Raw genomic sequence first — 14,489 nt, 5'->3', positions numbered from 1 at the left:
TAAACTCGAAGGGTCTTGAGCTGAAGGCCTGCCTTGGATTACAGAACAAATTTCAGCCTGGGAACTAGAGACCCTGTCTCAGAAAGTCAAAAGGGCTAGGGATACAGCTTAATGGCTCAGTAGTTGTCTAATATGTGGAGGATCTGAGCTTTAATTCCCAGCCTACGAGAAAGCTATTTTACGTTGTTTTTGTCTTACATCATCTTTGAAACTTAGTTTGTAAACATCTCTGTGTCTGGCTACCCATGTGGCTAGTGGCAAGCAGTTTGGACAGGGCAGGCCTAGCCCGTTCAGTCCCATGGTTGATACTGAAGTTGCTTGTTTGCATTCCTTTTAGACCATTGTACACTCCTCCTGGGGTGTGTGTGTGTGTGTGCTCTTGGAATCACCCATTTCTTAGATAGTACTCTGTGGTTAAGAATGCGTATAGAGAGGTAAGGAGGCAGTCCAGTCAATAAAGACCTGAGTTGACACCTCACAACACATGTTAGAAGAAAATAACTGGGTGTGGTAGCCAAACTTATAATCCCAGGGCTGGGGAGGCAGAGACAACAGCGACCCTGGAGCTCTCTGGTCAGCCAATCTAGCCCACCTGGTGAGTTTCAGGCCAATGAGAGGCCCTATCTCAAAACACAAGGTGGATGAAACCTGGAATATAAGTTAGCTGAGGTTGTCTTCCAACCTTCACACTCACACACGCAAGTTCAGAGTTTTTGAGCAGCAAGGAGTTTCATTCATGAATGGATTACTGGGTAAACACAGGGGGACATTTTGTTTCTTTTGACTGCTTTGGTGAACACTTCTGAAGTGTTCTCTTATGGAATGTACCTCTGCACCCAGAAGGATGACGCAGACCCAGTCAACTCTGGCCTTAATGTTTGTCTCTGAGTCGCAGAGGGCTTGTCTGGAGGAACACACCTTTATCAGCTGCTCTGGAGTCTTCATTCTGTGGCTGTGCTAACCCTGCCTGAGGTAAATCATGACTGGGATGTGACGCATCAGCTCTGGAGAGCTGACTCTGGCAACTGTTAATGAATTAGTGAATCTAGAAGTTCTGTATCTAGCCCTGTGTTAATGGTCTTTCAGGCAGTGTATACTGCAGTTATTTCAGAATGAGATGTTGGGGGAAGGTGTTGTTTAACCTCATTGTATTTTTAAAAATGCTGTCTGAATGGGGTGCTCACACATATAATCCCAGCACTCACAATTAGAGACAGCAGGTCTGCCAGTAGAAGGTCAGTCTTGGTTATATATCACTGGGACCATGTATCACAGTATATAAAATGTAGAGCTGGGTGTGGTGGTGCATTCCTGTAACCACAGCACCCCAGAGGCAAGGGGGATTGTTAGTGTAGTCAAGGCCACAGTAAGTTCCACAGGTGTTTCTGGGAACCCACCCATAATTTCCTGTTTTTAGATTTGTACCTTGGATGTCTCCATGTACCTCAAGTTACTAAGGCAAAAACCAATGGAACACAGATGAGCTTCTGCCTGTAGCACACTGGCACCTGGGGAGCTGGGAAGAAATGTAGATTCCTGGCTTTCGGCTCAAGATACCAATTAGGATGGTCCAGGCAGGACCCTGGAATAATAGATAATAATAACATCCTCCTCCTCCTCCTCCTCCTCATCATCTTCATTGCTGTTATTTTAAAACTTTCCAGCTCAGTGGACAGCCAGGTTTGGTAACCCTTGTAAGACAGGACTCTTGCCTCACGTCCTTTTAGCTGGACCAGGAAGACATTCTTTAGGACTGAGTGTTCTGGGGCTTCATGAGAGAGACCTTTGTGCAAGTCTGAGAGGTGAGCAGGCACCTGGCAGGTTGAGGTGGTGGGAGAGCATTCCAAATTGATAGATAGTATTTCTAGAGATGGGAGTGAGTGTGCAGGAGGCAGCACAGACCGGGCAGAGAAGACTGGAGATGCAGGTCCGTGGGCGGCATCACCTGTGAAACTGCCCTCCTCTCATGGAACACACCCCCGTCCATTCTGCCTCCTCCTTCCTTCATTTGAGAGGTTGGCAGGAATGGCTTTACCCTGCTTCTGCAGGTCCTCTGTCCTCAGCTCTGTTCCCTGCTCACAGCCTTCAGGAGGTTCCAATAGAATGGGCTTGGCTTTCCTGCTCAGATGGTCCCAGGAGTGTGACTTACCATCTGACAGAGAAGCACGGATGTTGAGCTTGAGTTTTTAAATTCCTAAGTTGTGGATGCATTCTGAACATCTAGTCACTTGCAGTTTTAGGAGTCGGTTGATTTTATCAAGGCCAAGGGATAAAAGTCGTGCACTTAAAAATCTGTTTAGAGAGATTGTCCTGTAAGAGCTTCTACCTGGTTCACCTGGAGTCTCCTCTTCTGGGACCCAAGGTGCTTCATTCATAAAGTAAGAGCCATGTGGCAGGGCCTCGAGGACAGGGCGGTGCCTGTGCCCTGGAGCCTACGTGGAGGAAGTCATACTGGTACTGAAGGCAAAAGCATCATACAGTTTATATTTCCAGTTTTGATTTGTATATCACATGTTTTAGGGGAAAAATTTAAATTTCTTCTTTGCTCAGCTATTTAAGTATTGTGATTTTGATCACTGAGTTCTTTTCAGTGCTCTTGTTTGTGAATTTAGTCACTGAAGTGAGCGTCACCACACTCTGACACAAGCCGTAGAAGAAGCTGCATCTACGCATCGGCCACATCCACACACATTCATTTAAATTACTTCCCAAAGTGCTTTGAAATTTTAAAAAAAGTATTTAATTTAAAGTAATTCATGCTTATTAAGGAAAATTTTAAAATCAGGCTAAATGGAAGGAAAGAAAGTTCTATGTTTCAGACACAATCATTATTAGTATTGACTTTTATTTCATTTCTTTAGACCTTTTATTTTCAGGCATAGAAAAATTTCCAATATTCATTGTGCCTCCCCTAAGACGCTTATGTGAGCAAAAGGGAGGTAAAATTATGTCTAAAATAAAGCTTGAAAGATTCAAATCTACTTAATCACCATGTCTCGGATTAACGGTGGAACCTAGCTCAAAACCATGGCACAGTGTGAATTTAGGATAAGCTATTTAATTAAAAGCATACCCAGTCTCTGGAAACAATAGCACTTACTGTTATGCTGAAGGTTGGACTGAATTCAGTAAGAATGTACATCAAGTGCCTGGAGACGGGGTAAATGGTCCCCTCTCCCCCCTTGCTTATCCCTGCCACAATTACAATTAAAAAGAAAATACGTCTCCACATCCCCATCTATGTCTTGGCAAACCATAAATAGAAAAGTGTGTTTGGAGCACCCTACCGCTTTATGCAGCGTTGGAAACCTCATTTATTTTGTATTTAACTCCATCTGAACAGTTGAGGAAGGCCTGGGGAGATATTCCTGTGGGCTGATGTTTTCACAGGTTGATTGATTGTCCCACTCATTTCATTGGACTTGCACTTCCAGAGTTTGTTTTTCCTTGTGTGAGAGGGAAGATAGGTCCATTGTATTGCTTGGGTAGCTGTTTTTACAGTTTCATTTTAGGAACAGTAAAGTGGCTCATTAGGTTAAAAAAAAAAAAAAAAAGCTCTTGATGTGAAAGTATGATGCCCTGTTCAGTCCCTGGGCTTTATGGCAGGAGGAGAGATTCAACCCAGAAAATGATTCTCTACTTCCACATCTACTCTGGACATGCAGGTACCTGTACTCACAAAACACCATGCAGACAAGTAATAAATGTGACTAAAATTTAAAATAATTTAGATTTAATTGGGGCTAGAGAGATGACTCAGTAGTTAAGAGCTTTTTTATGCTCCTGTACAGGAAACAGGTTTGATTCCCAGCACCCTTACCAAGCGGCTTACAACTGCTGGTAACTCCAGCTCCAGGGGTCTGATGCCCTCTTCCAAGCCTCTAAGGGTATCTGTATTCGGCTCATATATACATGCAGATACACACACACACACACAATTAAAAAGTAAAATAAATCTGTTTTTAAAAAAGAAAAATTATTCCAGTTAACAGTAATTGTATATATTTATAGGGCACAGTGGGATGTTTTGATATGCACTTATACTATAGAATGATTAAAACAAACATTTAATTAGCATATCCATTATCTCATGCTTTTATCATTTTATGTGTAAATGAGAAAATATTTAAAATCTAATCTTTAAGGATTTTTTTTTTTTTTTCCACTTTTGAAACGGTCTTACTATGTAGCCCTGGCTGGTGTGGAACTTGCTGTGTATAGATTATGCTGGCCTCAAACTCAGTGAGATCCACCTGAGTGCAGGGATTTGAAAGTATACACCACCACGCCTGGCGGAAAATTTGAAATTAAGTGGATGTGTTATGAAGTACCATCAGACTGCAGAAGCAGTTTCAGAAAAGGACTAATCAAGTGGATTGTAGTTCCATCCTCACTGTGGCGTAGCCATCATCTGCATAATGTGGCTCAAGTCTTGACTAGCAGCGAGGAGAAGGGACCCTTGGACCACCCACTTTATACTCACCCTCCTTGTTTAATGTGTTTCCATTTTCAACTCTGGTAGCATCCTTTGTAACCAGGAAGGATTCATGTGGTGTACTTAACTTTTCTATGACACTGGGTTAGGGTCCTGTGATATCTCAGGATGTGTTTCCCAGGAGTAAATTGAGTGAGCCCCCCCAACACTGGCTATGTTCTCTGGTCTTTGCCCCTCTCTTGGTTCACGTGGATTGTGAGTTACTGCAAGCATAGGGTGTGTGGGTTGATGCCACTGGCTCTCATTTATAGCGGCAGGATGGGGGCTATCATGGTGGCTGCTGATATTATCTCAAGGAAGGGATGCAGCCTGCAGGGCTTTAAATGGGGACTTCCCAGTTATTGTTCACAACCAGGTATTGCTGCACTTGCTCATTGGCTGAAGCCAGTTTGAGCCAGATGAGCCAAGGAAAATGCTGCAATCAATTTGCATAATTTCCTCAGGTGGACTTTCCCTTTGTGCCCTTTGCCTCTTTTCGGAAGAAGGTGTCCCTGCATTTGCCTACAGGCCTGGCCTCTACTCAGTGTCATTGGTGCCTCTGGGGAATAATTAGAGCTACGTGACGTTTGCCGTGTCTCTCATCTATAAATTATGATGGTCTGCTGGCTTTGTGCCTTGTAAGCCCCATGGAAATACTTTAGGTCAATTTAACAGGTACAAATAGAGATTTTAAAAACCAGTTACCTTAGGTGGAACCAATTAGTATTTTTCTTCAGAATGGTTTGGAAGGGAGCCATGAGAGAAGGGAAAGAATGGAGTTTTATACTACAGTGACACTTGGAAGATGCATTTTAATTTAAGCCAAAAAAAAAAAAAAAAAAGCTAGATTCACACTGACAAAGCTAGATGCTTAATTTTTTGTTTGTTTGTTTTTGTTTTTCTGTTTTTCAAGACAGGGTTTCTCTGTGTAGCCCTGGCTGTCCTGGAACTCGCTCTGTAGACCAGGCTGGCCTGGAACTCACAGAGATCCACGTGCCTCTGCTTTCCGAGTGTTGGAATTAAAGGCGTGTGCTACCACTGCCTGGCTACTTAAACTTTGGTTGTTGTTTTTCTCACTGAGAATGCGCTCCTTGGCCTTTAGCCTCGACGTGTGTGGTGAAGAGAGGAAAGGTAGAAAATTCCAGCCCATGTGAACCCCTTTGAGGTTGGGGTTTGCACAAACCGTACAAAGAGAGGGTGCTCATTTATCCTGTAAGCATAGTTTAGGTTGAGTATTGTCTGCCATGTGTGTAGCTGCTGTGTGTGTAGGTTAAGAGATGGCGTGTTGAAAAGCTGCCAAGGAGAGATGACATGGGCACACAGCTCCAAACATGGTTGAGGCTGGGTTTCAGTAACCCACACCTAGAGTTGGGTTTCCTGAGAAAAGTTGCAGGTACACTGTGTTTTTCTTGGCTTTAATTTTCCATCTCTGAGACAGATTACTGGCATTGCTGTTTGTGTTATTGTTACTACAATCAAAGTAAGTTGGTAAAGCTCTTGGTGTCTAGAGCGCAGTAGTTCTGTGTGCAGTCTGAGGAGATCGTGGGTCTCCAGCAAGCTCATTTCATGCGTGTCCCTGAGGACTCAGAGGGAGCAGTACACACAGCCTAAATCCTCATGCTCTGAGAAGCTTCTGAAGGGGAGGCTTGTCAGGTCCAAACAAACAGGAAATAGAGTACAGATGCCAGATGTGGGGGACTGAGGCTGTGAGAAAATCAAGGACCGAGGACGAGGACGTTAAGGTAGGGTGGGCCGTCGTTACTGAAAGGTTTCTCGAATGTTCTGTGGCTGCTGACAAAGCCTCGGTACACAGTGTACCTCCTCTCCTTGGTCATCATTACTCTCTGTGTTTCAGTTTCCTCCCGACCACGACTCCTTCAGTGTCTGCCTCTTCCTGCCCTGTAATGTTGCTTTCCTGAGAACTGGATAAAGTGGAGCCTCCTGCCTCCCCACAGCCCCTGCTCCCCACAGCCCCTGCTCCCCACAGCCCCTGCTCCCCACAGCCCCTGCTCCCCACAGCCCCTGCCTCCCCACAGTCCCCATGCCATAGTGTAACTGGAGTTGTAGGAGAAGCCTTGGCTCCAGCAACCCCAGCAGGTTAGGCCCAGCCACCTATCTAAGTAGCCGATTCAAGAGCCGAGGATGTCGAAGAACAGAGAAAGGAGTTTAGTCAATGTGCATTGGATTGGGGAGCAGAGAAAAGATTTTAAAATAAACTTGCAAATAAATAAAACCATCATACACCAAAATTAACCCTACCCAAAGTCTGTACATCTCAGTGAGCTTTCATACAGTTGGAATCGGCACTTGGAATGGAAGCTGTGGAGCTTCACATTAAATTTTATACTCTCAGTATTACTTTATGCATGTATTCACCACCAGAACCCCCCCAAAATCCACGACAGAATCAGAACTACAAAAACTATTAGTTCTTTTACCTTTCATAATTCCTGCCCTTTCCCTGACTTCTGTCCTGCCTCGTGCCTGTGTGTTCAGCCGTGTTCTCTTACATTCATGTCGCACTGTTCCACACTACTCATTCACACCTGCACGTACACCGTCCCTTAGACTCTGCACGAGAGAGAGGACGTGCGTTTTGTTTTGTTTCTGAGATTGTGTGGACCTACTTAATATTAGGATAAGTCATTTTCTCATAATCTAGTTCACTCATTTATCCTCTTAAAAGCATTTTTATCACTTACTGTGTGTGTGTACATGTGTGTGTACATGTGCATGCGTGTGTGTATGTGTGTACATGTGTGTGCGCACGTGTACACATGGATAGTGTACGTGTGTGTACATGTATGTGCGTGTGTGTACATGTGTGTGCGCGTGTGCGTGTGCACACATGGATGGTGTACGTGTGTGTACATGTGTGTGTATGTGTGTACGTGTGTGTACGTGCGTGTGCACACATGTGTGTGCACGTGCACATGTGTGCGCACACATGGATGGTGTACGTGTGTGTGCGTGTGTGTGCATGTGTGTACATGTGTGTGCGCACATGCATGCGTGTGCACACAGGGATGGTGCACGTGTGTACATGTGTGTACATGTGTGTGTACACGTGTGTACGTGTGTGTACATGTGTGTGCGCATGTGTGTGCACACAGGGATGGTGTACGTGTGTACATGTGTGTACATGTGTGTACATGTGTGTGTACATGTCTGCACATGTGTGTACATGTGTGTGCACGTGCACATGCGTGTGCACACAGGGATGGTGTACGTGTGGAAGTCAGAAGACAACTATGGAGGGCTGCTTTCTCCTTCTGCCCTGTGAGTCCTGGTTTGTCAGGCATGGTCGCTACCTGATGAGCCGTGGTGCCTGCTCTCATTCACTTATTTCTGCCTGAAAAATAAAATGAGTATTTGAAGAAACGTATGAAGTGTGTGTGATTTTATAGAAAGAAATACAAATGGTTCCACACACTGGAGAGAACCAGTGGCCACATTGTGTATTTTAAATCTGTGTGTGCAAACTGTGAGCACTCTGTCGACAACTTCAGATGTGCTCAGACAGCAGTGTTGGTCGGTCCGTCATTTGCCCTAGTCCAGGGCTTTCTCTGTTGGCTTCTGCTTGGCCACTGGTCATGAGGCCTCTAACGGCCATTGACGTTGCTGACACCCTCACCGCAGTGGGACCTGCACGTGTCAGTGTGATGAGATTTGTGGGTTTCCTGCGGTGATGGGCTGCTCCTCCTTGCAATATTCCTGAGAACTGGATCAGCTCTGGGGGCCTCACCTCAGAGAACTCACAGCACACACAGCTTCATCATTTTAGAGGATCACAAACCACCTCCCCCTCAGTTCAGTCTTGGATTCCCCGCTAAGAACATCAAATAGATGGGTTTCACCTCTGTGCTTATTCAGTCAAATATGGTGAGACAAAGTTTGTCAAGCTTCAGACATGTTGTGTTGACTCCCTAAGGGGTCCTGCTCCTCCCACGGCGCCTGCCTCCATCTCCCTGTCTGTTCCTAGCTTTACCCTCTTTCCTGCTCCATCCCAGTGTTCTCCATTTGGCTGCTTCTGGTACCATCTATCTACCACGGTTTGGTGGTTCTCAGAAGTGTGGGACACCTTTTTTTTTTTTTGGTCAGCAAGCTGAACAGTGTCAGCACTCTGGGAAAGCCTCACCCATTTGCTCCCTTTACATTCTGGTAGTTTCTACTTAACGATTTTTTATTCAACAGTAGAGAGAAGGACCGGTCACGTTAGAGACACATACAAGCATGTGAGTTTTCTCTTGCCCTTAAAGCTAATTGCGCGATCCTGGGTGTGCTCTTTATTGGAATTTAACTAATGGATGTGTGAAACCACTGAGTCCAGGAACTCAGTGATATAGGTGTAGTTTGAATCCAGAGGCCTGACATCCACCTCTGAAATGGCATTTCCTGTGGGTGCTGCTCTGGTCAGATGTCATCTTGTCCTGAGGCATAGAGAAACCACATCCTCTTCAGAGCTGTAGGATCGGAGGTTGAATGTGGCACCATTCAGCTTCCTTGGTGGCCACAGATCTGAAGCATCCTGAGAGGTTACATAGGGAGTCTCCCAGCAGTCACATCTAAGCCCCAGAGCTTTCCTGTTCAGTAAGCTGGGACATTTGAAGGTGCCAACAGTCTTGGACGATGGGTGGCTGCTTTACTCGGTCTAGAGCGTAAGTAGAAAGCCAAGACGGTCTGGCAGTTGTGTGAACTTTTGTTTGTTTGTTTGTTTGTTTTGAGATAGGGTTTCTCTGTATAATAGTCATGGTTGTCCTGGAACTCACTCTGTAGACCAGGCTAGCCTTGAACTCACAGAGATCCACCTGCCTCTGCCTCCCAAGTGCTGGGATTAAAGGCCTGCGCTAGCACTTTGGCAGTGCATTTCCTGTAGACACGGTTGAGAATCATGGTGTACACACAGCAGCCCTTTTTGCATAAACCTCAGCCTGAGAAACTTCTACAAGATTTACTTCCTTTAAAACCTGGCATGTTTTCTCCTGGTCCTGGTTTACCTTCTGGAACTGATCATGTTTGCCTTTCTGTCCTGGCTGCCTGAACAGGGTGTGCGTGTGTCTGTGTGTGTGTAGAGACAGACGGAGAGAGGTACATGTTCACATAGGTGTATGCTTGTATGCACTCAGGTGTGTCTCTTATACATGTGAAGGCCAGAGGTGTCTGGGATGCTTGATTGCCTTTTACCTTATTTTTTGAGATGGGCTCTCTCGCTGAACCCGGGGGTCATGCATTCTGCTACTGGTTAGCAATTAGCTCCAAAATCCTTCTGTCCTTTCCCCTGCCAGCAGCTGGCTTGAAGACATCCACACTGCCACACCAGGCTTTCACATGGGTGTTGGAGATCCAAACTCAGGTCCTCATGCTTGCCGAACTGTCTCCACAGCCCTCCCTTTTTGGTCTTGAAGTGTAGCCCAGGCTAGCTTTGACATCTCAGCCTGAGGGAGCTGAGGCTGCAGAGGTACAGCCCCAGACTCCTCAGCCACTAAAGGAAATGTAGCCCAGGCTAGCTTTGACATCTCAGCCTGAGGGAGCTGAGGCTGCAGAGGTACAGCCCCAGACTCCTCAGCCACTAAAGGAGTTTTTGTAGTTGGTGGAGATCTTTGTTATGTATGGCAACTGTGCAGTTGGTGGGATTGCCCTCTTAGGCTTGTAAATCCAGAGTCCTGAATTGAAGACTAAAGTTTATTTCTTTAGCATGGGAGTAACAAGAGAAGTTACCACTAAGTGACCATGGATGTGCCAGCACATGAAGACTGTCTACTACTTCACTGAACTCCTCGATAGGATCAAACACAAACAGTGACATTATCGGTGCTTGCTGGCTGACATCCTTCTAGCAGTTTGAGCATCGTTAGAATAAGTCAGTTTAGCATAGTGTCACGATGGAGTATGCACACTGTATCCTTGCTGTCATTTGCCTGTGGCCTTTGTGTCCATTTAAATGCCACATCAGTTTGTCCATGTGAGAAACAGGGCTAGATTGTACAGAGTTGTGAGCAGTAGGTAGGTTATCCGGAGTTGTGAACAGTAGGTAGGTTATATGGAGTTGTGAACAGTAGGTAGGTTATACGGAGTTGTGAACAGTAGGTAGGTTATATGGAGTTGTGAACAGTAGGTAGGTTATATGGAGTTGTGAACGGTAGGTAGGTTATACGGAGTTGTGAACAGTAGGTAGGTTATATGGAGTTGTGAACAGTAGGTAGGTTATATGGAGTTGTGAACAGTAGGTAGGTTATATGGAGTTGTGAACAGTAGGTAGTTGTGAACAGTAGGTAGGTTATACGGAGTTGTGAACAGTAGGTAGGTTATACGGAGTTGTGAGCAGTAGGTAGGTTATACGGAGTTGTGAACAGTAGGTAGGTTATACGGAGTTGTGAACAGTAGGTAGGTTATACGGAGTTGTGAACAGTAGGTAGGTTATATGGAGTTGTGAACAGTAGGTAGGTTATACGTAGTTGTGAACAGTAGGTAGGTTATATGGAGTTGTGAACAGTAGGTAGGTTATACGTAGTTGTGACAGTAGGTAGGTTATATGGAGTTGTGAACAGTAGGTAGGTTATATGGAGTTGTGAACAGTAGGTAGGTTATACGGAGTTGTGAACAGTAGGTAGGTTATACGGAGTTGTGAGCAGTAGGTAGGTTATACGTAGTTGTGAACAGTAGGTAGGTTATACAGAGTTGTGAACAGTAGGTAGGTTATACGGAGTTGTGAACAGTAGGTAGGTTATATGGAGTTGTGAACAGTAGGTAGGTTATACGGAGTTGTGAACAGTAGGTAGGTTATACGGAGTTGTGAACAGTAGGTAGGTTATACGGAGTTGTGAACAGTAGGTAGGTTATACGTAGTTGTGAACAGTAGGTAGGTTATACGGAGTTGTGAACAGTAGGTAGGTTATACGGAGTTGTGAACAGTAGGTAGGTTATACGGAGTTGTGAGCAGTAGGTAGGTTATACGGAGTTGTGAGCAGTAGGTAGGTTATACGGAGTTGTGAACAGTAGGTAGGTTATACGGAGTTGTGAGCAGTAGGTAGGTTATACGGAGTTGTGAACAGTAGGTAGGTTATACGGAGTTGTGAACAGTAGGTAGGTTATACGGAGTTGTGAGCAGTAGGTAGGTTATACGTAGTTGTGAACAGTAGGTAGGTTATACGGAGTTGTGAACAGTAGGTAGGTTATACGTAGTTGTGAGCAGTAGGTAGGTTATATGGAGTTGTGAGCAGTAGGTAGGTTATACGGAGTTGTGAACAGTAGGTAGGTTATATGGAGTTGTGAACAGTAGGTAGGTTATATGGAGTTGTGAACAGTAGGTAGGTTATATGGAGTTGTGAACAGTAGGTAGGTTAGATGGAGTTGTGAGCAGTAGGTAGGTTATACGTAGTTGTGACAGTAGGTAGGTTATATGGAGTTGTGAACAGTAGGTAGGTTATATGGAGTTGTGAACAGTAGGTAGGTTATATGGAGTTGTGAGCAGTAGGTAGGTTATACGTAGTTGTGACAGTAGGTAGGTTATATGGAGTTGTGAGCGGTAGGTAGGACAGTAGAGCGTAAACAGTGCTAGGGTCACAGTAGACAATGCTTCTTGTGTAAAGTTTTGAACACCTTCACATCACTACCAAATACTACCGTGGTTTGACTCAACAAAATTGGATATTGTGTCTCCTTAGAGTGCAAGAATTCTGGTTGCTTAGTGGCGGTGGAAATCTGAGGAAGAATTGGCCTATGCTCTGAGCCACTTGGAAAAGGGTTTTGAGCTGTTGGTCATGTGGGTAACTGTGTCATGCTGTGATGGCACCTTCTGAGTTTCTCACGTCTAGGATACTACTCAATCTTGAGGTAGTTCTTCATTCAGTTTTTACGTGACTGTAACTGACCCCTCCCCTCCATTAAATTCTCTTGTAACCTTACATCTGTTTTTCAACTTCATGGGTCATATTATTTTAGAATGTAGCTTTGATTAGAAAACCTGAATTTGAAAGATACAACCTACCCAGTTTCTAAGTCTTGGATAGTTTCTCCCTCCTTCCCTCCCTCTCTCCCTCCCTCCCTCCCCCTTCTTTTTAAAATTTTGGGACAGGTGGGTCTTGAACTTCATGTGTATTTTAGGAAGGGAATGGCCTTGAGGTTCTGACCCTTCAGCCTCTACCCCAGTACGTAGTGTTGTGATTACAGGCACGCACTCCTACTCTGGGTTTATGTGGTGCTGAGGATTGAACCCAGGGCTTTGTGCACGCTAGGCAAACACTCTTCCGTCTGAGATACGTTCCCAACTCTTTAAGAATGAATTTAGTATAAAAGCTAGGTTTTATTTTTTCTTGCTCATAGGAGCTCACTTTTTATTCTAGGCTAGCCTTGGTGGCAGTCCTACCTCATGCTCCTGAGTTGTGGAAGTATGGGTGTGAGCAGCCACACCCAGCATGTTAACTAATTTTTAAATGGACTCAGTAATTTATTTATTGGACAATTAATTCCCATACGCAAGAGAATTTCTGGTGTTTAAATGACTGTGACAGGTGCTGGGGTGGGGGATGGGCACTGGGTAGCTGCTCGGTCCCCACTTGAGTTCTATGGCACTCTGCTGGCCTCAGTCACTGTGCCTAGAGGATGGGGTGGAGGCGGGGATTTTACCTGCGTTTCTTCTGGTTTCCATTCCGGAGCATTCTGTACTTGGAGCCTGTGGATGCTCTAGGATTAGGTTCCCTGTTTACTAACCGTTACTAAATCTGTATCAGTTTCTCGATGCCTCCTGATTTCAAAGACATAAACGGAGGCACTAAGTGGGAGGTGCTCCACCTGAAGCCCTGCCTGGAAGTACATCATTATATTTAATCCCATGGTCAGTGCATGATTTCTGAGCACCCTTTCAGCAAGTTACTTCGTTGCTGAGTGATTTTTTTTTTAAAGTTACTTTCATCATGAATTGAGGACAAAATAAATGTAGCTGACTTCTGGAAGAACACTGGGGGAGGGGCAGCAGGTAGGACAAGCTACTTAGTTGCAGGTAGTGACCTAACTACTTCCTGGGCTTGTGAGCCCTTCTCTCTTCTTAGGTTACCTTTGTCTTGACTTCCCATCTGTTTCCTGTTCTTCTGGAGGGAAGAGACTTCTGCTTTATGTGCCCACTCTGACTTTCTCTGTCCCTTAGCACTGGGCATGCTACCTCCTGGTATACACATGTGTTGGTGCGTGCAAAGAAAATGTTCATGATAAGTCTTTTGTTACACAGAATATTAATTTATTCAGCATAGTCTCCCTGGCATAAAACAGTTGATGCATAAGATTTTGCCTGCTGCTGTCTGTCCTTCAGGGAGAAGCGATTTCTTGCCCTGTACCTCCTAGGAACACCCTTGCTTGCTTGTTTGGTCCTGCTTTGATCAGGAGCCACGTGTTTGGTGCTTAGCTGTACCGCAAAGGAAAGCATTCTGAAACTGACTTTGGTCAACTGGCTGGGCTACCTAGCTGGGAGCTTCAGAGTGGAAGTAATTACTAAGGAGTCTCACTGAGATCCGCAGGCGATCTTTTCAACTCTGCACTGTTTGGACTCACATTGACTTGGCCCACGCCACGTGGAACAGACACAATGAGGCTGGTCTCTCATCTCGGAGGCAGTACACTGTGTATTGTTCTGTTTGGGGTTTGTTTTTCTTTGGCCAGCGAGCAGGAGCCTCCCATTTTCCAAGCTGTAGTAACACCCCTGGAGGCTGGCCTTCTCGGCCATGCCTTCCCACCCCTCAGGCTCTGCACATCCAGCCAGTGAGGCTGACCCTTCTTGCCTGGGAAGCCGGCTTCCTTTCCTTCCTCTGGCCAGTGGTGTGCCTGTGCCTCTAGCAGCAGGGGACCCTCAGCTGTTCCTGCTACAGGCCTTCTGACCAGTGTTCTGGGAGGAGAATGCAGGCTGATAAGTACAGGACCAGCGGTAGAAATGACAAGAAGGAGCTGGTTATCGAGTCTCCCCTGCAGTACAAGGATTCAGCTCAGGGAGATGTGGAGGCGGAGAGCTCCGTGCTGGTAAGAGTCC

At 45.4% G+C, this 14,489-nt stretch overlaps 1 protein-coding gene across 26 annotated transcripts in view; it reads left to right on the top strand.

Moving 5' to 3' along the window:
- Dock9 (dedicator of cytokinesis 9) overlaps window positions 1–14,489 on the top strand; it is a 273,772-nt gene that overhangs the window by 89,183 nt on the left and 170,100 nt on the right. For 6 of the 26 annotated variants that reach the window (XM_036199741.1, XM_036199739.1, XM_036199740.1 and 3 more), the window contains exon 1: window positions 14,169–14,479. The exons of 19 other annotated variants lie outside the window; for them this stretch is intronic. In XM_036199741.1, the coding sequence (XP_036055634.1) occupies window positions 14,360–14,479 (120 nt within the window). In that variant the 5' untranslated portion in view covers window positions 14,169–14,359. Of the gene's footprint in view, window positions 1–14,167; window positions 14,480–14,489 lie in introns of those variants that run through there. One more of the 26 variants, XM_036199718.1, reaches the window with a different exon arrangement.

The sequence above is a fragment of the Onychomys torridus genome, chromosome 9 (genome assembly GCF_903995425.1).
Source record: "Onychomys torridus chromosome 9, mOncTor1.1, whole genome shotgun sequence".
In the NCBI taxonomy this organism is placed as follows: domain Eukaryota; kingdom Metazoa; phylum Chordata; class Mammalia; order Rodentia; family Cricetidae; genus Onychomys; species Onychomys torridus.
Note: the sequence above shows the minus strand (reverse complement) of the source record. Positions and strands in the feature narration are given on the sequence as shown.